The sequence below is a fragment of the Triticum aestivum genome, chromosome 1A, assembly GCF_018294505.1.
Source record: "Triticum aestivum cultivar Chinese Spring chromosome 1A, IWGSC CS RefSeq v2.1, whole genome shotgun sequence".
NCBI classification, from domain to species: Eukaryota; Viridiplantae; Streptophyta; class Magnoliopsida; order Poales; family Poaceae; genus Triticum; species Triticum aestivum.
In genome coordinates this window covers 571153429-571179044 of record NC_057794.1, presented here as the reverse complement: position 1 = coordinate 571179044, position 25616 = coordinate 571153429, and the positions used below count along the sequence as shown (strand labels likewise).

The window sequence follows — 25616 nt, the reverse complement described above, 5'->3', positions numbered from 1 at the left end:
AAAATCCGGAGGGAGCGCCCAGAGCGTGACATGTGGCGAATGGCTGAGAGCGCGCCAAGTGGCGCTGATCGTTGCGAGGTTCTCGAAAGAGCCCTCGTTAACTAGTAGCTCCCACAAATCGGCGCCTGGTTAAATAAAACAAAAATCACGAGAGTGCAAAAAAGGCCGCCGTTCTTGTACGGGCTGACACCACTGGGACATGGTAAGGCGATCGTCTCGTTTGGCCTGGGCTGGGCCACATCGTGCCGTGGCTCGCCGTCCGTTTACGCCCTCCGTCTCTCCCGAAGACGATCCCTGTCTATTCCCTAGTCCTCGGCCGAAACCCTCGCGCGCGCCGACCGCAGGCCATGGAGGACGACCGGCAGGGGCCACCGGGCGACGGCGCCGAAGATCTCGATCTCGACCTCGACCTCATCAGCCGCCTCCCGGACGAGCTGCTCGGCACCGTCGTCTCGCTCCTCCCCACCAAGGACGGCGCGCGCACGCAGTTACTCTCCCGCCGCTGGCGCCCGCTCTGGCGCTCCTCCATGGCGCCGCTCAACCTCATCGCCGACTACCACCTCTCCGAAAAGGACTCGCGCGCGGCGCTGGTCTCCAGGATCCTCGCCGATCACCCCGGCCCGGCCCGCCGCTTCTCAATCCAGCTCATGTTCCTCCCGGAGAGCTTCGACGAGGTCGACGGCTGGTTCCGCTCCGGGACCCTCGCCGGCCTCCACCAGCTCGAGGCCACCAACCTGCGGAATAGCTACTACCCGCTGCCGCAGCACGCCCTGGTCCGCTTCGCGCCGACGCTGCGCGTGCTCAGCCTCGGCGGTTGCCGGTTCCCTGACCTTGCCCGGCCGCCGAGCTTCCCGCACCTCAATCAGCTCATCCTATACGATGTCGGCATCTCGGAGAGCTCTCTGCAAAGTGTGATCTCGGGCTGCCTTGTTCTGCAAAGCGTCTCGCTGCACAACATGGGCTTTGGTCGCCTTTGCATCAGGTCGCCCACCCTCCGGAGCATCGGCTTCTATGCTCCTCGCACACAAGGCGTCACCACTTTCCAGGAGCTGGTAATCGAGGATGCCCCTTGCCTTGATAGATTGCTGCCAATTTATCCAGATGATGGCCCCGTGACTATACGAGTGATTCGGGCTCCTAAACTGCAGATATTGGGTTTTTTGTCGGAAGGCATATCCACACTCCAATTTGGAACGACAGTATTTCAGGTAGCAGCCAGGACAATATCGCATTCAACATACCTATATTCAGGCTATGATTTCTTATATATCACACACTTTTTTGTTTTTCTTCAGAAAATGTTTGCTGTCAGCTTGACAACCAAGATGTACACAATGAAGATTTTGGCTCTTGACTCAATTGGCCCTAATCTGGATGCAGTTATTGATTTTCTCAAGTGCTTCCCCTGCTTGGAGAAGCTCCATGTCATTGTAAGTGCTTATATCTGTTGCTACAAATGTCAAATTTAGCAGTGGTTCAGACTTATGATCTAGTGAACTAGTAGTATTTTGTTGCTAATTTGTTGTCACCTGACACTATATCGTTTATTTTTGCTATTCCCAGTCGCATCCCCAAAAGGCTATGAATAATGTGCGGAAGTTTGACCCACTCGAGCAAATTGAATGCCTTGAACTCCATCTAAAAAAAGTGGTGTTGAAGAATTACAATGCTGACAAGAGTCCATCAGTCGACTTTGCAAACTTCTTTATTTTGAATGCCAAAGTGCTGGAGGAAATGGAAATCGGAGTTCTTGACGACGGCAGCTACAGATGTATGTGTGACAAATGGATGCGTGATCAACATAGGCCGCTTCAGTTGGATAACAGAGCTTCTCAAAATGCTCGAATTGAACTAAAAAGGGATGGAAAGGCGATCCCAGCAAACCACGGGCATACCCATGATTTGTCAATGGCTGATCCCTTTGACAACTCCTCGTGTGGATGTGGTAAGTGTGTTAGATATAGTTAGCCTTTTTGATGCTGGCGTCACCCTCTCTGTCCAAAGCAATGGTATTATGTGGCTCCCTTGTTCTTCAGTCTATATAATGGTTCTTGTGAAGCTCTGCAAAATGGTCTTCTACTCGATTCAACAATGCAGTGCTTTGTAACTCACTGTGGGGGAAAACAGGACTGAGGAGGTGGTGCCTGACCCAGCCAGAATGTTGCTAGTATTGTGTCTTCTGTTTGGTTAATACTCATTGTTTCTCTCCTATTCTATGTCGGGTCGTTACTGGGAGCACCTGCTGGCTGTAGCTAATTTATCTGTGTATCTACTCTTGCTTTAATAAAGAACACATCCTTGTATTTTTTTGTCTAGAAACCTTGTAACTTTTGTCTAGAAATATGCAGTACAGAGTTTATTTCTTTGGATGCAATTTATTACAACTTTATCAGCAGGTATGATCACTATTTGAAATTGCAACACACAAGTAATATGTGCAACCCTGTCTCTGCATGTTTAGGCAAGAATGTATCTTCTGTGTCAGAACCATTTATTTCACACAATTGAAATTCGTTTTCTTGCACTTGTCGCTACTTATTCTATTGACATATAAAGAAAAGTATGTAAACTTTACATGTTGTTTCTTCTGTGTACATTTAGGTGCCATTAAAAGCTACACTTATCTGTTTTTAATGGTTTCCTGAGCTCATTCTGACACAGAATGTGAAAATGGGAAAATGTTATACTACTTGATTTATCAGTTTATCATATTTACATGAGTTGAACTGTCCCATGCCAACAAGCGCAGCTACTGTGAGTGAGGATGATTTCTGAACTCTGAGAGCAGGCAGCTTGATTCGTTAATATTTGGTTCTTTTCTGACGCTGTGGTTTTGCCTCAAGTGTTTGGCTGATGCACTTTGAGTTAAACCAAATGAGTACTCAGAGCTTCCTTGCTACTGATTATTCAATTTGAGCTTACATTTTACAAGTGCTCATTTCAAATACTAATAATATGCTATGGTCGATACGTAGAACAGATCAGTGGTGCATATATATACTTTTGGTTGTTTCCTTTTTTATATTTTGCAGTCCTTTGTCAGCAAATGATTTGGCATGGAGAATAGGCTGATTCGTTAATGATCTTTTCATCTTTTGTTGTTTCCTGGCATCATATGTTTGACTGATTCAGTTTCAGTTAAACTGCATGATCGCCAAGTTGCAGCATATTAGACGATCGCGCCTTTCGCCATCCGTCGCTGCCCATCCAGGTAGTCGATCTTTTTATGTTGTCAATCATAGACAATTAGCACCATTGCAGGTGACCATGCCATGCTCTTTTGGGTTCCCAGTACTCGTTTCAGTATTTGCTTTCATCCCTTTAGTCTGTAAAAAAATCGGTACTCTCGTTTAATTTCAATCTCGATTTGCTGCTTACATTACCCATTTTCCTCTCAATTCGGTGCAATTGTCTGCCTATGGTTAATACAAAATTCAAACTTTGCTGTTGGAACGTATGTGGCCTTGGCCTCCCGCCAAAATGCTCTGACGTCTTATCTGAACTTATTCAGTTAAAAACTAATGCATGTTTCTTTCAGGAAACAAAACTCTCAACTTGAGATGAAGTTAAACAGAGATCCTTCCTCGCTAGAAATCTGGTCATTGTTCAACATAAAAATGCAACTGGCTCGTCCGGTGGAATCCTCTCACTCTGCTTCCTCCCTTTATTTATGCAGTAACATGGATAATGTGCAATATAAACAATATGCCAACCAGGATATCATGGTGCAAATGCCCCCCCCCCCCTCACAGACAACTTAGTCTGGTTCATATCGGGTTCATATTTGAGGATAATATCATAAATATATCCATTATAGAATGTGCAGTCCAACACTAGCTTTTTCCCATCAAAACAATATATTATGTGGCTCCCTTGTTTGTTAGTGTAACTAGATGACCCGTTGCACCGATGACGCAAAGGGCGAGAGCAAACCAAGCTTTCAAACCATGAGAGTAAGAATATTTAGAGACCGATCATTAACTCTTTGTACACTATGATGTTCCACTGGACCGATCATTAACTTCTTTATCTGTACAACAAGTTGGAATGAGCAGTATTAATTGTCTATCTTGTTGTACAGATAGGAAGACTAATGGTTAGCACTACTTTAGACCTGTCTAGGAATTAAGCAACCTGTCTAGGAATTAGTTGAATTCCTAACTATGTGTCGAAAGTTGGGCGCACATTTGGGTATGACATAAGGTCCATAATATTGCCTGAGGTTATCTTGTAATTGTTTTGAAATAGATTTCTACGAATCGATGTTGGACTAGACTATATATTGACCAATGATGAGAAGTTGGTAATCAGTAGAGAGCGGCCTTCCTGCACGCAGCGCATCGATGGCCGTGCTGCGCGATGTGATGTGTGCAAAAGAAAACGTGAAAGTAACTAAAGCTGACATACATTGCTGGATACAAGCAAATACACCGCACACATCGCCTCCGGTGGGCTTGCCTGGTACAGGTTTTGACGTACGCAGGGTCGGTCCGCTCAGAGCGTGCAGAGGGTACATTATTAATTTTGACAGGCGGGCCCTGGCTTGGTGGCGTGTAACCAGGTTGGGGCAAAGACCACGGGAACCCTTTTCACATCTGGGGCAAAGACCACGCCAAGCCGGAGGCAGTGGTGGCGCCCGTGGTTCGTCAGGCTCTGCTCATGGCGACTGGTGCAGAATCTGGGTGAGTGGAACTCTGCTCCTGCATACCATTTGTCGTTGGAATCTATAACTTACGAGCTTGCTCCGCTCGCCGGTACTGCAGATCGATGTCGGCGGTCAACGATCCAGGAGCACGCTTGGGGGCGTCCATTTCGGGCGGTGGCGGCGCCGCGGCGGCCGAATTCGGTCGTGCGAGCGTTCTCTCTTGATATGCGCCAGCCGGATCAGGGCGGTGCCGTCGTTGGGCGACATGTTAGTAAAAATCTGTGGCTCTGTTCTTGCCGGTTGACCGCGCTGGTCTATGCTATCCTCCTTCCTCCATGGTCCTGTCGCCTTTTGCGAACCAATTTTTGCAGATTGGCCCGCACGGCGAGCGCTCCAGATGTGGTAGGGGGTGCACACGCGGGGTGCGGCGTCGAGCCGCCGGTCCCCGAAGCACATGTGTTGGGGGGCACACCGGCGCCAGATGTGGAGTCATCGGGGGTGTGCACGACATTGAGCTCTGGCGGCGGCGCTTGGCCATCGGCGGACATAGGGGTTGGCACACATTCGTCGGGCGTGCAGGCGGCAGCTCACTGGGCGCCGCGGCTACCTGCAGCGGTGGTGTCGCTGGGCGCAAGAAAACTAGTTACTTGGGGTCTGTATCTCCGATTTTAGTCATCTGTCTTGTGTCTTTGTATCCCTATTTGATCCTGAAGGTCTGTATTTGCACTGGTTTATTTGCTTTCGATTGGGATTCGAAAGACTTATGTTCTGGTTCATTAATAAAAGCCATTTGTTTTCTACGAATTACGTTTGTATTTCCTTGGTAGTTTGAGCTTACCAGACTGGATGGGAGTGTTACAGGTGGAGTTTTTCATCCAATAATTGAATTACTAGATGCGAACTGCAAGCCTTCTCCATTCCAAGTCGTGGTGTCATTATCGGCAAAAGAATCGCTTTGTGGCAGTGATTTTTTTTGCCAAGGGCTGTGAAATCTATTAACCACTGGACATGGGGATGGCACTGACGATAGCAGTGCTCCGCATGTACCATGGCCGTGCTGCGCAAACCAGTGTGTCAGTAAGTACTGTCAGCCCGGTCCCTTCCTAAATACGCATAAAACGGCACTCTCCATCCCCGCACGACTATACTCTAGGAAGCATGCCAGCTTGGTCACCCTGTGCATTTCAAAACCGAACCGAAAAACCATACCGAAAATAAACCGAACCGAACCGATTTTATGGTTTTTATGGTTTCTGGTTTCGGTATGGTATGAACTTTTCATACCGATTTAAACTTTGATTTTTATGGTATATACCGAAAAACCGAACGGTTAACCGAATAAACCGAAGTAAAAATAAATTTATATTTCTTGAGATGAACAACCATACAAGTTGTCATTTTTCTTGTGCATGAGTCAAATTCACTAATAAGCATGTAAAATTTTCTTGTAACATAGTCATTTTTCTCTTTTTAAAATGCTAAGCACGTCCATAACCATCAACAGATGAATTAATGCATGCATATATACTTATATATATAGTCATATACTATTTGTGTAAAATAGTATGTGTTTTGAGTCATAAATTTGCAAATTATTATTACGTCATTTTCAAATTCGCGTCAACTTTGGTTTTTATGGTATATACCGAAACCATACTGAAATAATTTGGTATATATCGAAACCGAACCGTATTTTAATTTCATACCGTATTTACCGAAGTATTAGTACCGTACAAACCAAAAAACCGTATAAACCGAACCATGTAAACCGAATAAACCGAACGCACAGGGTGACAGCTTGGTGCGAATCGCGATGGTCCTCCCGCCGTTGATGCCGCGCGTGCAGCTGCCGCTGCGTGCAGAGCTGCACTTGTCGTAATCAGTAGCACTATATGTTGCTCTTTTTCATCAGTACAACACAGATGGGCAGTTCCGAGTCATTGTTCTATATTTTGTTTAAAACTTTTTTTAAGTTCCCGCATTTGATTTGCCCTCCCTAGCTAACATGAATAGGTATCAAAGAATTCACATAAATCATCTGTGACTCCTCGTTCTTCTAAATATGAAGAGAGAAGTGCATATTTCAACCCTGAACTCTTGTCCTAGTTTAATTTACAACCCCGAACTTTAATACCGTCTAAATTACAACCGGGCAGGATTCAATCCTCCCCTCTCTGTTGACCGGTTTTGACCTAGGGTGACCAGTTTTGACTAGTCAACGGGTCCAATCAGCATGCCACGTGAGATTTTTTTTCAAAATTTCAAGAAAAAGAAAATAAAAATCTGTAAGATCAGGAAAAAAATTATAAAAAAGCAAAATTCCGAAAAAATTGTTCGCGAAAAAAGCTAGGGAAAATAAAAAATGATTTTTTTCTGGAAATATTTTTTTTCTGGAATTTGAGTTTTTGGGTTTTTTCTGGATTTTTTTTAGAAATTCGTTTTTTTATTTTCCGTGTTTTTCGGAAATTGGATTTCTTATTTCTTTTCCTGTATTTTCTTTGATTTTATAGGTTGTTTCCTTGGAAATTTTGCATTTTTTGTTGATGTGGCATGCTGACTGGACCTGTTGACTGGTCAAAACCGGTCAACCAGGTCAAAACCGGTCAACAAAGAGGGACGGGTTGAATACTGACCGGTTTTGAGAGTTGGGGGTTGTAGTTTAGACGGTATTGGAGTTCGGGGTTGTAAATTAGACTAGTCCAAAAGTTCAGGGTTGAAATATGCACTTCTCTCAAATATGAATAACATGGAGTTGTTCCAAGTTAATTATCCATGTTTAGAAAAACCATGAGTCTCCGATGATTCCGTGTGCTTTTCTGAGTTTATCTTGATGCTTGCAGGCGGAGTATGTCAATGTCGGCGCTTAGACAAAATTGTTAGCGAAAATTTAGTTCATGGGCTTAGATTTGCTCATCTATGTTGTACACATGAAGCGGAGCAATGTATATTACTACTGTAGATCGTTTTGACCTGCAAAACGTGTCATATTCTTCTTGAAGTCAAAATTTTAATTATGGAGTTTGTTTTAATCATTTTGAAGTCCTGGCAATTAAGCTATATACCATTTATCTTTTGTTACCCGTCTTCTTTTTCAGTAGTGCAATGGGCGGTCACGAGGAACAATGGGAGACTACCTTCGTACTGTATTGGCAGGATGTATGTAATTCAGCCTCGGCCCCTGAGGACCATGAGCCCCCGAGGATGTTGACAATGATGTGCTGCCAGAGTGTGACCCCAGTAGCAATGTCAGTCGTGTGCAGCATAAGGTTCAAAAGTGTAAACATCATCTAGATTGTGTTCTTCGTGTGTGCACCCAGGGAAGTGACTCTGGAAGGAGGTTTTTGGGGTGCCCTTACGAGGTTAATTTTATTCCTACTTGATTTTCGTACAACCCCTATATTTATGAGTGTAAAGTAATTTGTATATTTGTTGCACTTCGCAGGATTATTCCACTGCATGTGATTATGTCAAGTAGAAAGTAGTGGCTGCACCCACTCTCGATGCACCCACGCAAGAAAACATATCAAAACATTTCGAAAAAATATGAAACTTCGTGGAAATGATGATCAACAAATGTTATGAGGGCTTGCAAAGTTTGGTGGTCAAATAACATTCGAGAAGCGCTCTACAAAAAAGACAAAATTGCAAAATCTGCTCAAACAGTGCACGTACATTTTGACTAATTTTCAGTGATTTTGTCTTTTTTGTAGAGAGCTCCTCGAATGTTATTTGGCCGCCAAATTTTGCAAGCCCCCATAACATTTGTTGATGATCATTTCCACGAAGTTTCAGATTTTTTCGAAATGTTTTGATATGTTTTCTTACGTGGGTGCATCGAGAGTGGGTGTAGAAGAACCACTCTCTTATGTCAAGTGGGTTGACAAAGAAAGAGGGGAGGACTAGAAGTGTTATCACTGAGCTTTCCAGCCAGAATTTGATGCTTGAGTAGAAACTAAGAGATAAAGAGGCCGAAAACAAAAGATTCAAAATGAAGAGGAAGATTACTGCTAGAATGCACAAGTTGCAGCTCAAGTCTAAGGATACCATGCTACTAAGTGATGTTTTCATATTAGTTGTATGCCATTATCTTTTGCAATTGTTGGCAACAAATACTACTCCTAATATAAAATTACTAATTGATGTGATGCACAACTAAGATTTACTTGTCATTGCTTTAGGTTATGTATAATAGCATGTGTCTAATTACAGAAAAAATTGCCTGGGCAACATCTTTTTTTGTAAAACCGTCAGCATTTACTAGCGGCGCCGGAAAGAAGCAGAATGCCACTATTTAATCATTGATTACCAGCGCTCGAACAGTATAAACGCCACTACTATTTTCTTTACCTATAGCATTTAGCAGGATGTTGAGTACCGACGAAGGTAATGTGCAGTCAGTTAGTGGCGTCGGGTCTTGACACCGCTAGTGAACCCTCATCACTTGCGTCATACTAGTGGCGTTGGACCTAAGCACCGCTAACGATGTTCTCCGAACGCCGCTAGTAGGCATTTCTGCACTAGTGATATAAAGAGGTCTCACGTCTTCTCAAATTCCAGGGTGAGACTAAACTTTTATCCACGAGCCTTCTTTTTTGAGATTTCAGGAATTTTATATGGGCCTAGCCCATTGTTTCTAACAAGGACACAATGTACTGGACACAAAACGTTCTACAAGACTGTAGAAAATTAAACCGACCATGGTTAATAACTGCAAACTCCGCCTATGTCTTCTAGGCATAGCCGGTCCCAAGCCCGGGTAAAGGAGGAGGGTTGTGATAGGCTTGACGAGCCAACGTAAAAACTAGCAAGTCCCATAGGTATGAAACCCATTTGAGCGAGAATAGTACTAGGATGGGTGACCTCCTAGGAAGTCCTCGTGAAAGGGTTTCATATCTAAGGGTTGTGATAGGCTTGGCGAGCCAACGTAAAAACTAGCCAGTCTTTTGGGTATGAAACCCATTTGGGCGAGAGTAGTACTAGGATGGGTGACCTCCTGGGAAGTCCTCGTGAAAGGGTTTCATATCTAGCCTACCCCAACTTGTTTGGGATAAAAGGTTTCGTAAGAAGATGGTTAATAACTGCACGCCTTCAAACTATTCCACGAACGCAGGTTCCAGGGATTCAGTGGTGCTGCAATGCAGTTTCCTACACCTAAATTTGATCCCAGTCAATAGACGATGAGCCGTGGTTTTCAAAACTGTAACCAGGTTGCCGTAGACGGTTGCGACCCAGTTTGCTCATCGTGGCAAGGCCTGAAAGCAATAAATTACAAATTTTGAGGATGCATGGCGTTGAATACTGAAAAGACATTATGTAGTACTTCAAATTACTAGTGAAAAGGAAATGTGTGAAAGCTTGTCAGCAAGTGAAAGTAAGCAGTTACCTTGGATGACTTTGTAAAGTGACGACCACCACCTATCAGGCGGAAGCGGAACCTCATACTCGGCGAGTGATTCCTCGATTTCAGTATTGTGCTTCCCTTCAAGGACGCTGTGCAGGGTGATTACTGCATCCCTTGTTTTCCTGAGGATGTTGTTTCCGTCCGCAGCCTCCAATGAGAGGAGGTCACTGTGGGATGACGCGAGGCTAGCAGCAAGCGCAAACTGGGCAGCGACAGCCCATCGGTTAGACGCAGCCCATTCCCTCTGAATATCTTGCAACTTACTTTCTTCCTTTCGCAGCCGCTCTTCACCATTGCCAAGCACAAGAGACTGTTGGATTTTTCACAGAAAATTTGAATCAAAATGCATATCAATGTTTGCACTGAAAGTAGGCCAACGATGTATACTACTTGAGCCAAGGAATAGATAATGGATTGCGTGCAGTAGCCCAAGTTAATGAAAGTTAATGACGATACTCATTATTAGCTCTGTTCTATGCACAAGTGCATATGTCAAGATTATAGAAAATAAATATGGTAGCATCTGCAGATTACCTTAAGATACTCTGCATTGCTAGGTCCTGTACTCTGAACCATCTTGGAGAAAGCACTTCCCTCGTTGCTCACAAGATTCTCGGGGGTGTCAAATTCCGAAATCTGAAACAAAAAGTATTACCTTAAACTAAGTTTGAGTTGTGCAGTTGAGGCAAACAGAATAAATCATGCAAGTATGACTGAATATGAAAAAAGAGCAGTATATATAAACTTCTTCAGGTGAAGTGAACAGATCTACTTGCAGCAATCTATCTCACAGCTAGTAAAATATTTAAGTATATAATACACCCTTGAACTCTTGTTAGATCCCAAAAAACGTCCACACCCCAGCTAGCAAATCCTGGCTTTGACTGGCATGAAATAAAAATGACATGAATATACTAGCATACAAATTCAAATGAGACGCATGTCCAAGAGTGAAAGAACAAAAGCTGCAGACAGGCACATGCCCAAGTTACGGCTGTGTGCATCCTGGGATGCAGAGGCCGGGTTACTCCCCTTTTTGAAAAAACAGACACATGCCCAAGAATGAAAGAGCAAAGCTCTATTCAGTATCATACCTTCCCAGAACTTAGAATAAGCAACCTGTCACAGTCGATGATGGTATTCAAACGGTGAGCGATTATAAGCATTGTACAACTCTTGAATTCTTCTCTGATTGTCTTCTGTATAAGAGCATCAGTTTGAACATCAACTGCTGCTGTTGCCTCATCAAGAACAAGTATCTTTGCCCTTCGTAGCAATGCACAAGCTAAACTCAGCAACTGCCGCTGTCCAACGCTAAAATTTTCACCGGCCTCAGAAACCTGTTAACAGAGTGATGCTCAGTAAGAACTTTCGACATTGATTATTCTTGAAAGAAAAAGGGATCTATTGTAAAAGGTGGTAAAAGGAACCAATGTCTGGTCCAAATGTTTATTCCGCATTAAATTCCCTACCATGTCAAAAACAGCAGTAGTCTATTGTTTACTGTTTAGCAACCCCTTTCTAACATTGTAAATAAACTCCTAGAACTACATAGATTGACAAATGCTTACCAGTTCCATGTGCCACAGTTAGTCTGGCACCACAAACTGATAAATCTGTGCAAGAATTTATCATTTGTCAAAAGAACAGATTTTTTTCTTCAAAAAGGGGATTACCCGGCCTCTGCATCACACGATGCATACAGCCATATTATTAAACATGAATCAAGTTCCAGTCACCGAGTGGCAGACAGTAAAACAAATAAAGAACAGGATATCAAAGAATATATTAACAGTATAAGATAAATATATTAATAGGATACCAAAGAATATATTAACAGCTTACCTCAGCATCTAGTCCTAGAGCATTCCTCCTTATGACATCTTTTAGATGAGCCCTTTCAAGAGCCTCCCAGAGATCCGCATCATTATGCTCGCTGAAAGGATCCAGATTAAATCGAATAGTACCTGGATAGCCATACATTAAACAATCGTTCAAACAAATAATTGAAGTCATCGGAAGAATAAGCTAGAAACACATATTTGGATTTCTGTACAGAACTATTGTACTAATTTACAAAAAACACATATGAAGATCTTATATGTATAGTAACAAACCTGAAAACAGGACTGGTGCCTGTGGTATTATTCCTAACACTTTCCGCAGATCCCAAATTCCAAACTTAGATGTATCACAATCATCAATCAATATTCTCCCACGCTCCAGTTCCACGATGCGGAACAGAGCATTAAGCATGCTAGATTTACCAGCACCTGTTCTGCCAACTATTCCTACCTTCTCACTTCCATTAACAATGAATGATATTCCATGAAGAACAGGTGGAAGTTCTGGTCGGTACCGAAGCACAACATCTTCAAACTTGATGATACCAGATGATGGCCAACCAGGAGGTGGCCTGTTATCCTCAATGACAGGAGGAGCCTCAGAAGGCAACTCGATGTATGTTCCTACCCGTTGAACCGCATTCATACTATTTTCAGCAAGACTAGCAAGACGAAGAACAGCTGTGAGCAGATTGGTGATATTGAGGGTATAAGTAAGAAGAAGACCCATCATGGAAGCAAAGGCCTTCTGATTCTCTGCTCTTTGGTTTTGCATCACAGCAAATGTTGCGGTGAACCATATCATGATGCCACCCAGTGTTTCCAGCCGGATGGCTAGCCATCTATTTGAACTCAGGTTCACGAGTGTGAACCTGATGTTGTTGTCCATTGATTTCCCATTGATGTTTGACATTCTATCATAGGCTTTGAGGCACGGATTGTCGACAGACCATTTAATGCCTCTGAAAATTGGGCATACACAGGAGACCTAGTAATAGAATCCATGCGCTTTACCTCACATGATGTAGTCTGAGAAAACAAGGTTATAAAGTGTCAAGAAGGTACACGTAAAAACAAAAATACAGTTGCTTAATTGTCATCTTGCATGAAATTACCTGGTAATAAAGGTAGGCTGCATAAAATAAAATGAGAAGTGGCATGATAGCCCAAAGAGACATAGTGCCGACAACACCAATGAAAACAAATGTTGAGAGCAACTGAGATATTTGTGCCATAAACAAGTTGACAAAGACAGCAAGATTCCTGTCAATGTCACCCAAATCCTTCGAAAATCTGTTGATGATCCGTCCAAGTGGATTGGTATGAAAAAATACCATGGGAGCTCTTAATATAGACCGGAGCATGTAGTCATGCAACCTCTTGGCTGCTCGAAGACTTGACGTGATCAGCCAGTAAGAATTCGTGAGAGTGACTAAAACCTAAACCAAGATATTGTCAGTTCGTCAGCTCGCACGTGATCAATCAGACACACACACAAACACACACACACACACACACACACACAAGGTGGAAAAAAGAAAAGGCAATGGGTATAAGTACCTGCCCAAAAGAAAGAATGCCAAAGATTAAGTTGTAGTAACCAGGGCCATGGATTTTCAGAGAACCCACATCAGTCCAAATGCTCAACCATGTGCTACTTGAAATCCGTAGAGTTTCAGTCAGTGTATAGCACAAGAAGAGAACGGACACCGCCCAAATACCCCCCATTGCATTTTTGTAGCTGCAAAATAAACATAGTAAGTAAGCATATTTTCGAGGGCTTTATGATCTATTATGAAGTCTTATAGGATATTTAAAGGTACTAAAGACGCTACCAACCTAATTGATATCTATACATTGATAAAAATAATTTAAAAAATACTGAGCTTCAGGCAACATAGATAATGCTAATATAGATATATGCATAATCATCAGCCTACTTTACACCTTTTTTCGACTCTGTATTATATATCAAATATGATATTGCATGGTAGTAGCTTTTACCGTGAAAGGACCTTTGTACTGACAACTCCAGTTTCATGTTCCTCTTGCTTAATAAGACCAGATTTTCCCTGTTTTGTTTTACTTGAACTATCCTGGCTCTTTTGCGGACCACCATCAGCTATTACAACGCCCCCATTTTCAGTGTGTTTTATCTCGTCCTGTGATTTGCTTTCGTCTTGTTTCTCTTCTGTTTGTTCCTCCATCTTTCCAGCATTTTCCATAAGTTTTTTGAACTGCTCCCCAGAGTTACTAAGTTCATCAAATGTACCCTCCTCTTTAATTACTCCATCATGGATCAGCAGAATTTTATCCACGTATGGCAGAAAATGCAGCTGATTAGTAACAAGGACCCGAGTTTTATGTCGTAGCTCTTCTTTGATACATTTATCAAATACCTGCATTCATAAAGGGCAATTAATAACATTATGTAGTAGTATTAACACTAAGGAAGAAAGGCCATGGATGAATATCTACACAAGCACCAAAAACATGGCTCCGATACATGCCAAAACAATGCCACAAAAGTCTCTGATAGTTTTATTTTATTTGTCATACCCAAAATATGGAATAAATTAGGGTAAGTTGTCCAACATTTTTCTCTCGTTCCGGACTTTAGTTCTATACACTATAAAGTGGGAGTTCAAATAACTACATAAATAGTGTATCCATTATATATTATCAAGCTAGGATGTTATATCTTGGGTATCTGTTGAAAACAAGTTAAAAGTTATACAACAATGCACGTCTTAACTATTTCTGAAGAAAGATTGGCTATGTTTAAAATGCCCAATAATGTCCTTTGGCACCTACTCCCTCCGTTCCGAATTACTTGTCGCACGTATGGATGTATCTAGATGTATTTTAGTTCTAGATACGTCCATTTCAACGACGAGTAATTTGGGATGGAGGGAGTAGGTATGAAGAGATCAAGACAAAAGGATGAATAAACCCAACCAAAGAAACATCATCACCAACTCCTAATCGTCGAGACTGTGAGTACGCAAAGATTAAAAAATAGAAAGCATCACAGCGGAATCAAGATGAATGCACCTGTCGACCAACATGGGCATCTAATGCACTCAGTGGATCATCAAATAGGTAAACATCTGAATCAGTATAAACAGCTCTTGCCATTAGAACTCGTTGTTTTTGCCCCCCACTAATATTAACTCCCCTTTCTCCAATCTCTGTGAGATCACCACCCTGAAACAAGGACAAGAAAATCCATTATTTGTCAGTTGGCAGGTAAAAGAAACAAAGTAGACTGTACCAAGACACAATTTGGATATAACCAGCCGAAATGAAAAACTAGGAAGTTGTCCTCTAGCAAAGTCACTTCGCCAAATGACAACTAGATTTTCCAAAATTACACACATTGATTTTTGTAAAGTGGGATAGTTGGAACTTGGAACTTACTGGGAGTAGGTCAAGGTCATGTCGTAATGAAGTAGCATCTATTGCTCTCCCATAGCTTGGAGGTTGGAATGGAGACCCAAACAATATGTTATCCCGTACCTGTAGACATCACAAAAAATTCTCCTTACAGTCATAAAGGGTTCGATTAGCAGAACAATAGCAATAAGGATATTGTATCTCACGGTAGCATTGAAGATCCATGAAACTTGAGGAACATAAGCCACCGATCCATGAATGACCACTGAGGTATCTGACCCTGATACTGGTGGTATTTCACCAAGCATTGCAGAAATAAGAGAAGTTTTCCCCTCCCCGGTGCTTCCTACTATTGCAACTAAACTGCCGACAGGCACGTCCAGATTGATATTTGATAGTGTTGGTCGCTCAGCCCGCCAATGTTTGAAAATTTAGTTCTCAAGCAACATCATAGAATAATAGGAGAACTAGGAAAATGGAAATATCTTCATATCACAACTGATGGGGAATAGCACCCCTCAAAATAACCACCAATTCCTTATGAACTAGTAAAATACATCTCCTCGCCTATCCATTAATTAGCTGCTTTTTCGCAGTTGTCATTCCCATTAACAAAGCATGCTAGGCTGCTAGACTATGACGACTCTATTCCCGTGTCAAGCTGTGTGAATGCTTTCCTATAGATAATATTTGGGCCACAAAATCAGAAAATTCGTGTTCAATGTAAAGTTGCATGTGCAATAGTAAAATAAGAACATTGACAAGTACGAAAAGTTATCTGGACCTAATATACCTGCAATTCCCATGAAAAGTTTCCATTCTTGATAGAAATGGCTGGAAGCTCAGGATCAATAGGTGGATTTGGCAGAAGTATTCTTCTCATCAGCCAAGAGGAGATCTTCCAGTCGTTTCAATGAAATCTTACTGTTAACAGCCTGTTAAATTGAAATGAAAAACAATTAGCAAACCATGTCAAGCCATCATTTGTTTCAATAAAAATGCTAACTACAACAATTAGCTATCTATGTCTGCCACAGAAGAATGAAATTGAAGGAATAGAAAAATCATAAATGTCTAATAATCCAAAGTTACTTGTTAACTTGTCAGTATTTTGCAAAATTACTTCATGAAAACAAGATTTGCATCATTTTGCTCACCTGAGTTATCAGATTTGGCAGCAAAAAAAGTGGGAACCTTAACACTGCAAATAGTGAAAGAGAGGTAAACGCCTTTGCTGCTGTCAACTCACCCCCCATCAGAGAGTAAACACCAAACGAAACCACCGTGACAACGACAGGAATACTGTTGAGGATAAAGCTATTTAGCTGCAACAAGCAAGGAAAAGTAAGGAAAGAGGGTAACAGGCAAAGATTAGTGAATGTAAAAACTCTCAGTCCTATTTTGAAGTCAAGTAACAGCACTAATTTAAAGTAAACCCCGTGGGATTAAGAACCACCAATAGAGTTGGTGCTATAGCACGGAACTCCGATTCTCATATGGCAACAAAGAAGTCCGTGTGACAACCAACATAAAAAAGAACGGACAAATACGCTGCACAATGAAGCTTGAAACAAGTGAAAGACAACCTATCTCCAAGAACCTTATGCAGGTAAAAGAGGAACATACCGCATCAAGCAATTGAGCACTGCGAAACCAGGAAAGCTCATCGTCACGGATGTCCTGCACCTTTGACTGGAAACTTTGCTCCCAAGCGTAACATCTAGACAGGGAAACAGTTGGGACAGTTTATACCAAAAATATATTATACAAGTATTAATACTAATGAAACTGTAAGTAGATGTAAGCATACTTGACTGTATCCATCGCAGCTAATATTTCATTCATGAGACTGATTCGTCTGTCAGTCCTTTGCAACCCTTCCTTGGTAAGTTTTTCCATTTTGCTTATGATAACTGTCTGATAAAATGAATACACAAAAATTTTAGCCAGAACAACCAATGTTGAAAGCATAAAATGTGTATTTAAAATTGAAAGAGATAAGAGTAAAACTACTATAATTTAAGGGAGATATATCATTTTTATAAATGGAATATGGTAGTGGTATCCAACTGCAAATTGTCCAAACGGCATTATTGGCTTAAAGGGGAAAATATAAGTAGTAAAATGATTGAACCATGATTAAGGAGTTCAACTGTGACCCCAAGTGAGAGAACTGCTTCAACCACTACTCATTCTGGATATTACTTATTGCAGCTTTGGTCAACTCCAATCTACATATGGGATAAATACATAGAAAAAACATAACCAGGAGTTTCTGAGATAGGAATTCAGCATGTTCACAGCTATTCCCTCCGTTCGTAAATATAAGTCTTTCTAGAGATTTCACTATGGACTACATACAGATGTATATAGACGTAGTTTAAAGTGTAGATTCACTCAATTTGCTTTGTATGTAGTCCATATTGGAATCTTTAGAAAGACTTATATTTAGGAACGGAGAGAGTACATGATTACATGAAGGCTATAATATGAACTCTAGGCTCTGCAAAAGAATCTATATATGAAAAACATCTTTCTCTAACATAAGTAGCAGCGAATGCCATCATGAATCACATATTTAGTAATCTTGGGACTAGAACAGAAGGCATAGACACCCTTCAATATGTAACACACGAGTTTTCATAATTGCCCATCCCTAAAGAGAAATATACCTGAATTGGGAACAAAAGAGCCAGCATGATGGCACCGACAAGTGCTGCAGGACCTAGTTGTGCATATAGCAGGACCATGGCAATAACAATGCGAAAAGGAGCTGACCACAGATTGTGAAGTTGCTGGCATACTTGCTGCAAATATGAAGATAAAATTAGAAGTGTGCAAAGTGAGACAAATTACCAGCATGCATGGTATGTATGCACTAAATTTCTCCCTCCTCCCTAACATAGAAACAATAACTGAGTCTAAACGACATACCTGAAGGGACTCCGCGTCGGTTGAAATCAAATTTGTAATCCTTCCAGAAGCAAACTTCTTGCGACTATCATTTGTCAGTCGCAAGGACTTACGGAAAACAGCAGCAATCTGCGGAACATCAGGAAACCACAAACTTCTATAAAACTGATGAAATGATTGTTGAATCATTGGGAGTAAGTAGGTCCACATGTCTAGTGTGTCATAAGTGGATGACAACTAACCATGCGTCTTTTAGGGCAGCTGAGACAGCTAAGCTAGTTTATTTGAGGGAAAGTAAACTAGTAAATCATGAGGTAAGACATGTCTTGTTACATGAATCAGGAAGTGCAAGCCCCATATCAACATATCAACCATAAGTAGAAATGAGAGTGACAACAAAACAAAGTTGGACAAGGGATTCAGTGATTGCCTGTTGACTCTGCCTCTTAACAGAAAGCTAAAAAGCATGTGATGTAATTTTTAGGCTTTTATATATAAGACTTACCAAAGTAGACCTCAATCTGAAACCAGCCCGCGTGACATTCTGAAAGTACTGTGCTTCAGCAAGAACTCCCAGTAACTGAAGAATGGTACAGAAAGTTATAAAGGATTTTTTTTTTCAAGTCACAAGCAGCATCTTGGAGTTCAAGTGCACGTCATTAGCAAAGAAATGCAATGTACAGTATGGAAGAGACAAAATAGTCCATACCACTCCAGCAAAGATTGAGAAAGCATAGATGTACCCATTCCAAGAAGGATTGCCTTTTTGCATAGATTGCCAAAATCACCAACCTTTAGTGGCACACAGAACTAATAATAGCATTTCTACTAGGTGAGAGCAAAGGGAATAAAAAATTTGGATGTACTCCCTCCATATCAAAATATAAGACATTTTTTGACACTGTCATAGTGTCAAAAAAGGTCTTATATTTTGATATAGAGGGAGTAGCATTTAAGATATGCAAGGTTTGTGTGTTCTAACTGTGGTAGTTTGAGTATGATGGATATAAATAATTGATAAAACAGATTATTTTGCCGTAGTGACTCTGAAATGTCATGAAAGGAGAAGCATACCTCCAACAAGAGGCTCAATACGGTTGGGCCAACAAATTGAGAAGCATCATTGCCAATCTACAAATTGGGAGGGGAGATGATTACCAGATTAACACACAATAATTGCGATCGACTCAAACTAATATAAAAACTGAACTGAAGGACAGATCTTCTAAAATAACAGCCTAGATATTTATGTACAAACCTTAAAAAATCCTCCTAGCCAGAACCTTGAAAGTTAAGAAAAATAATAAATGTTAGCACAAACCAAATAGCAAGTAGCTGCACCCCGGAATTTTTTAGAAATATAGGTATCATATGTACAAATTTACCTTCCACCGAGGCTACTATGGAGAGCTCGTAGCAGCCAAGGTTTTGGTTTTTGAAGTTCATCGTTCCAGCATTTCTGAAATCTGAGACAAGATCCCAATGTCAGATTTGCATGTACAAAAGTATACTCATTTCAGCCAAAACAGTTGTAGAACATACCGGCTATACAATGTTTCTGTCTCATCCCAATTATCTAGTTTCCAAATATCATTATCAGTGATGGGCCTTCTGTATCCTTGTTGCATTAGAGGAGTCACCCATGAAAAGAATATCCCTGTAGAAAAGCAACAAGGCAAGCAAATTTACATCAATAAACTTCTAGAGAGGTCATGAGAGTAGAAAATGTGAGTATCTGACAGTGTGCAATGATTTATATCCACTCACAGGAAAATATATTCGCATGCCTTTCGGGGCAAATCTGCTCTCCACCTGGCAGAGGTTCATAATCAGTATTATCAACAAGCACCTCACTCCTGATTGGAGTATAACCCGGGTAGGGATCCAAGCTAGGCAGATACACCAGCATGAGAATTCCAAAAATGCACTGCACAAAATGCATTCAGTAACAGCAGAGATCCCGGTAGGGCATATTTTGGCTAAGTATGAGTTTTACCGTGATTTTTTTGTAAAATATTATATGAGTTCTTTTTACTGTTATTTTCTTGTAAATATTTTGTTAATGGTTACAAAATCACAATCATAAGGTAGTGCTTTCTGAGACAAATCAAGCAGTATCAAACATAATCATATATTAATGGATCATCCATTGGTCAAAGCTTGAAATTGGGTAGAGAAAATACGCCTTTCATGAAGGAACTGAGAGAGTAGACAACACAAGAGGCAAACCTGGCATATTATCTCGCTGCAGTATAGGTAGAATATTGAACTGCATAAGCAAAGTAAAAAAGTTAGCCTACATATACAGAGATCTAAACAGGGGAACTCCTTGGGTTACCACCCAATAAGCTTCATTAAGTACTTACTATACCTTGAACTGTAGTACTGCCTCACTGGAAGCACAAGATTGAACATAGCAGCTTTCCCAACCAATACATATATGACCACAAACCGGATGTACCATCTTAATTCGGTGATGTAAATTTTTGTCTCCAGCAATAGCATTATAAGCATACAGCACCAGGCAGCAGACTCGATGACCAGTGAAGTAATCTGTACACAGGGAGAGCTTCAAGTAACTAAAAAGGGTAATGGGAACAAGTATTTGGTACAAGTAAAGGTCTGAAAGCAGAGCATATAATATAATGCCACTGAAAAACTATTGTCAATGCTTAACTTTAGATAATTGGTTACGCATTCAGCTTTTATCTGCATATTGCAGATGGCACGTAACTAAACCCCATATCATTTTGCAGCAGAAAAATAAAAAATCACATTCCGAGTGACTTGTGAGATGCATACCAAACACAATATATATTCCCTCCAATGCAATCTATTGCTACACAGTTCTCAACAAATATAATTGCCATTTCAGCATACAAATTAAGCAAAGATTTGACAGCGGTGATATGAAGGATTCTCACCTCAAATGGAGCAAGGCCAGACTGCCCATCCAAGTTTGTGATGGAGGTACCGGTGGCAATCCTGTACAGCGGCTCTGCTATGCAGTACACAACAAGCAGCCCAAGCAGATAGTTGAAGTACGGCGAGCGTAACTTGTACCTCTGCACCTTGTAGTCTTTCGTCGTCCTCCATGTCCGATAGAAGCAAACGCCAAAAAGTGTGAGGTACGAGATGCACACCACCATGGTGTCAATGCCGCAGGGTGTGTATGCGCCAAACGCGCTTTCGACGGCATGAGACCATGCCCCATCCTTCACTGGCTGACAGTACCACTCCAGTGGTTTGAACCCCATCTCAACGCTTCTCTTAGCAACCCCCCAGTCCTCGCTCAGTTCTGATCTTCATCTTCCCCTGAATTCATGAAACGAAAGCAGAGAATTCAGCCAATGACCTGCAATATCCTACAAACATGCCCGAGTAAAATGCACAGAACCACCATAATAACGGCGCGATTAGCAGAAAAACACCACTTTACACCGGCCAAAACAGTGGCAAAAAACACTAACTGTAAATGCTAAGCGCTTTGCTGACGTCACGAACTGTTCGGCCCGCCCATCAGGCTGAGTTGAAGAAAAAAAACTGCCACATGGGCATGTTGACCAGGACTTCTTCCTCCTCCCCTCACTCTCTAACACACATTACATCAAACACATCATGTGCATCTGCGAGCAGAGGCAGCGGCGGCATGGTCCCCCACCGTCCAGCCGCGGCGTTCCGCGTGCTGTCGCGGCAGGAGCAGTAGCAGAGGGAGGGAGATCAAGGGAGCGAGCTGGTCCCAGATCCGCCACGGCCATGGCTAGATCGAGGGTTCGCTCGGGGCCTCTCCAACCTAGGCCTTGACAGAGGTCGCCATGGAGCTGCTCGGGACGCCGCTGCTCCGACGCCATGGAGCTCCTCCTCCTCAAGAACGCCATGGAGCTGCTCTTGTCGGCGCCGAGGTGGAAGGTAGTCCTGGCGGCGCGCGCACGGACGGGCCCTTCGGGATGGGGGGCTTCCGGCTGCTCCCGTGACCTGGCGCGGGGAGGGCACCATGGTTCGCGACAGTGCGACGAAGTGTTTGATGTAATGTGAGAGAGAGAGAGAGAGTGAGGGGAGAAGGAAGATGAAGACCCAGTCAACATGTCCATGTGGCAGTTATTTTTCCAAGAGGTAATAGCACTGCAGGTCCTTCAACTTGTTTTGCATGTGATGGTTTGGTGTAGATTATTTGGTCCTCCAACTTATCCTCAAGATGCAAATTTGGTCCTGAGCCAATCAACAGCTGCCAAGTGGAGCCAGCTCGGCCGAGCTGCGCAACACCGAACGTTTTGCATTTTGCCCCCTGCCATTACTTGTTTTCAACCCGCAGGACACCCGCGACCGCCTCCTGCAACTCCAGCACCGCATGCAGGACCTCCAGCCGACGACGGCGCCCCCACCGCCACCCCTGCGGACGCGGACGCCACTCTCGGCGAGCTCGCCTCCAACCTCTGACGCGTACGCCGACGCCCACGCCACGATGCGATGCTCGCGCAACAGTTCCTGGTCCGCCCCAGATCCCAGGCCCATGCCCTCGACCGCGTCATGGCCGCCGTCCTGGCCATCAAGTTGTTGGAGGAGCACCTCATCCCGCGCCGCGCTGAGTGCCTCGCCAGAGGCAAGGCCCCCGTCCCCGGAAAGACCCCCGACTCCTCCACCTCCTCGCCGGACAGCAGCCCCGACAGGGACGACCCGGACCCGGTTGTGGCCGCCACTGAGGCCCTTGCCAAGGTCGACCTCTCCGACGACCCGGACACCACCGCCACCGCCAAGTCCGGCTCCAGCAAGCCCCGTCAGGCAGCCAGAGGCGGCGGCGGCGACGTGGGCAAGTCGCTCGACTACATGTACTGCGCGTGCAGGATCGCTCGCCGTGAAGCGCATCGACATCGCCGTCTCCGTCCTCTCCCACTTCATGGAGCCCAAGAAGCTCGCCAGCCTCGCCGAGTGACGCGTACGTGAGTCGTCTTGCTCTGTTATGTTTCTAGCCATGGAGGATTTACTGCTATTAGTGCGTAGTGGTTTGGATGAGTGATTTGGGTAGTCGTTTAGTTCAATAGAGGTTCAGATGAGAGATGAGCACTGTGTTCTGTACTTATGATTGCATTCTGTGGCACCGAATGGTTGTTGTCTAGCTTATCCAGTACGACTTGAATGAATTTTGGTGCGAATTTGGTTGATCTTCTTGTGCTCTGTTCCGACTGTTTGTTCAACTTCTGTTGTTGCTTGTGCTAATTTTTTCATTCATGCATAAGTTACTGTTTAGATTGCTCAATTCACTTCCAGTTTTACTCTGAATCATCCTATGCATATAAGGAATGTTGTGCACTTGTTAGGATTCTGTTTGAAAAGCGTGTGCGTTTGATGATCAGGCACAGGACCGGATGCCACAAACTCACTGCAATGATCATTTCGTTCTTCTATTATGATATACTCCGAAGTACTGCATATTTATGTGTTTTGCACCATGGATTATACAACGTGAATGTTATATAGGATCATGCTAAATTGCTAACTGAATGTCTTTGGCATCCCCTTTCGGTTATGGCTCGAACTTAATTACGGTGTTCATCTTGTTTCTGATCTGTTAAGGTGTGCATGATTGATCGACTGCATGTTCTGTTTTTGCACCGTGGATCATGTAGGACGAACGTCATTCAGATACAGGATCAGCCTTACTGAAACTCTTTGATATTCCCATCTTTTCGGTTTTGACTGATGAACTCACCATGGTTAAATTCTAGCTTATGACAGAATGTTGGTAGCTGCGCTAAGCTTCATGATTTTATCAGTACTTAGGATTGATCAACTACAGAAACCTGACTAAAGTTACCTTTAATTGTGTCCCATCAAACAGTTTTTGGAGAGTTGGTTGCTGGGCTAAGTTAGTTTCTGTTGGTTGCTAGGCAATTTCCTAGTTGTGTCTGATCAAGCAGTTTTCTAGAGTTGTGCAAATGCAACTTAATGTTGGTCAGGTTCTGTAGAATTATGCACTGATAAACTTGTCATCGTACATGGTCTTTATTTATCGTGTTACCACTCTTGTTTAAATGCATTTGTTTTTGGAGACAAGGCAGTGAAAGGAGGTGCAGAGTAACATGTTTCAGATTACATGCATGTTAAGTACACAAGCCCTACTTTGCATTTTGCCCAGCAACGTTGCCTCTATACCATGTTTTAAACTGCTAATTCTGCTGTATATGTCCTTCCTGGGGTCATTAATTTGTGAATCAGAGAATATGAGTAGTGTTGTATTCGAGCTCTGAATTTCGTACAGTAGAGCACACACACATGACACATGTACAAGTAGAGTAATTCGTACTGTCACACCAACTCAGAAATGGGTTCTTTGTATTTTTCAGTTTGTTCCGGTCATCATTTTGTGTACGTGATGGATCAACTTCTTGTTGTATTTGTGCCCTTCTTTTTGGTTTTGGTTTACTCGTGAGATTACCTCACTTTTATTCCGTTGTATGCCAGAAATGTCGGTTGTTCATCGATGCTTCAGTGTTTCAGCATTGGTTCCTATAGTTTCTGTCAACTTACTAGGTAGTTTGTATCCTAGAGTTGTGTCTGATTAAGCAGTTTCCCAGAGTTGGTTGATGGGCTAAGAGCCTAAGAGGTATCAACATACTAGGTAGTTTCCTAGTTGAACAATGCAAATGCAACTAGTTTCCTATAGTACTTTTTACTTGCTTGCTGATCGATTTGTTGTCTAGAGTTGAGCATCATTAGTCAGGTTATGTAAAATTCTGTGCTGCTGAACTTCGCAGGTGGAGCGGCAGCAACAGCAGGACGCCGCCGTGCCATTCCTCGTGGGCGGCAACGAGGTCAGCTTCGGTTGCCCCGGCAGCTTCAGGCCACCATCGCCGGGCGCCGGCGTGCTCCCCCTCGTCCACTCTGGCCACAACCTGGGCAGCAGGCGCTCGTCACGATTAAGGCGTCCTGCGGGTTAATTTCCATATATAGTAGGGGGCTGAATGCAAAATGGGGTGCGCTGACTGGCTCGGCCGAGCTGGCTCCACTTGGCGGCTGTTCATTGGCCCAGGACCAAATTTGCACCTTGAGGACAAGTTGGAGGATCAAATAATCTACTTTTGCAAGTTTGAGGACCAAATCATCACATGTAAGACAAGTTTGAGGACCTGCGGTGCTATTACCTCTTTTTCCAACTTAGCCTGACGGACGGGCCTGAACAGTCAATGATGTCATCAAAGTGTTCAGTATTCGCCGTCAGTGTATTTTGTCATTGCCATTTTTTTATGTTGCGCAAAGTGCTAATCGCGCGGCTACTACGGTAGTTTTGTGCATTTTACTCAACGTGTCCAGACGGTACAAAACTCCGAGAAATTCCCACGAGCCTTTGCAGCTTTAAGACCTAACCAAAGGCTTAGAAACGGAACTTTTCTCTGCGCCGAGTTATCTTCGTAACACTGGG

The 25616-nt window shown here is 42.9% G+C and overlaps 2 protein-coding genes and 1 pseudogene across 3 annotated transcripts; 2 read left to right on the top strand and 1 right to left on the bottom strand.

The window, feature by feature from the left end:
• The first annotated feature begins 250 nt into the window (after positions 1 to 250).
• Positions 251 to 5449, top strand: LOC123068707 (FBD-associated F-box protein At4g10400). Its single transcript, XM_044491332.1, has 4 exons — positions 251 to 1208; positions 1296 to 1430; positions 1564 to 4682; positions 4764 to 5449. The coding sequence occupies exons 1-3, from the start codon at positions 348 to 350 to the stop codon at positions 1966 to 1968; spliced, it is 1401 nt and encodes a 466-aa protein (XP_044347267.1). The 5' UTR covers positions 251 to 347; the 3' UTR covers positions 1969 to 4682; positions 4764 to 5449.
• A 4183-nt stretch (positions 5450 to 9632) lies between these two features.
• Positions 9633 to 22225, bottom strand: LOC123068687 (ABC transporter C family member 2-like; annotated as a pseudogene). The gene is made up of 28 exons (XR_006431956.1): positions 21124 to 22225; positions 20571 to 20752; positions 20429 to 20468; positions 19967 to 20126; positions 19742 to 19856; positions 19585 to 19665; positions 19458 to 19482; positions 19274 to 19330; positions 18909 to 18974; positions 18705 to 18779; positions 18221 to 18328; positions 17959 to 18093; positions 17097 to 17203; positions 16913 to 17006; positions 16444 to 16611; positions 16080 to 16221; positions 15493 to 15699; positions 15311 to 15409; positions 14945 to 15097; positions 13895 to 14289; positions 13451 to 13631; positions 13006 to 13329; positions 12164 to 12919; positions 11892 to 12013; positions 11141 to 11386; positions 10581 to 10682; positions 10029 to 10356; positions 9633 to 9897 (listed from the first exon to the last, which is right to left on the bottom strand). The product of XR_006431956.1 is annotated as an ABC transporter C family member 2-like (transcript).
• Positions 22226 to 22391: 166 nt separating this feature from the next.
• LOC123068697 (uncharacterized) lies at positions 22392 to 25253 on the top strand. Its single transcript, XM_044491322.1, has 2 exons — positions 22392 to 23136; positions 24952 to 25253. Exons 1-2 carry the CDS (start codon positions 22667 to 22669, stop codon positions 25115 to 25117), a joined length of 636 nt encoding a protein of 211 aa, XP_044347257.1. The 5' UTR covers positions 22392 to 22666; the 3' UTR covers positions 25118 to 25253.
• Positions 25254 to 25616: the final 363 nt, after the last annotated feature.

Excerpts from the sequence above, each read along its gene's own strand:
- LOC123068707 (XM_044491332.1), top strand. The coding sequence starts at position 348 with ATGGAGGACGACCGGCAGGGGCCACCGGGCGACGGCGCCGAAGATCTC. Across the intron at positions 1,209-1,295 it reads TTGGAACGACAGTATTTCAG|AAAATGTTTGCTGTCAGCTT; the intron begins GTAGCAGCCAGG and ends GTTTTTCTTCAG. Across the intron at positions 1,431-1,563 it reads TGGAGAAGCTCCATGTCATT|TCGCATCCCCAAAAGGCTAT; the intron begins GTAAGTGCTTAT and ends TGCTATTCCCAG.
- LOC123068697 (XM_044491322.1), top strand. The coding sequence starts at position 22,667 with ATGCTCGCGCAACAGTTCCTGGTCCGCCCCAGATCCCAGGCCCATGCC. Across the intron at positions 23,137-24,951 it reads CCTCGCCGAGTGACGCGTAC|GTGGAGCGGCAGCAACAGCA; the intron begins GTGAGTCGTCTT and ends TGAACTTCGCAG.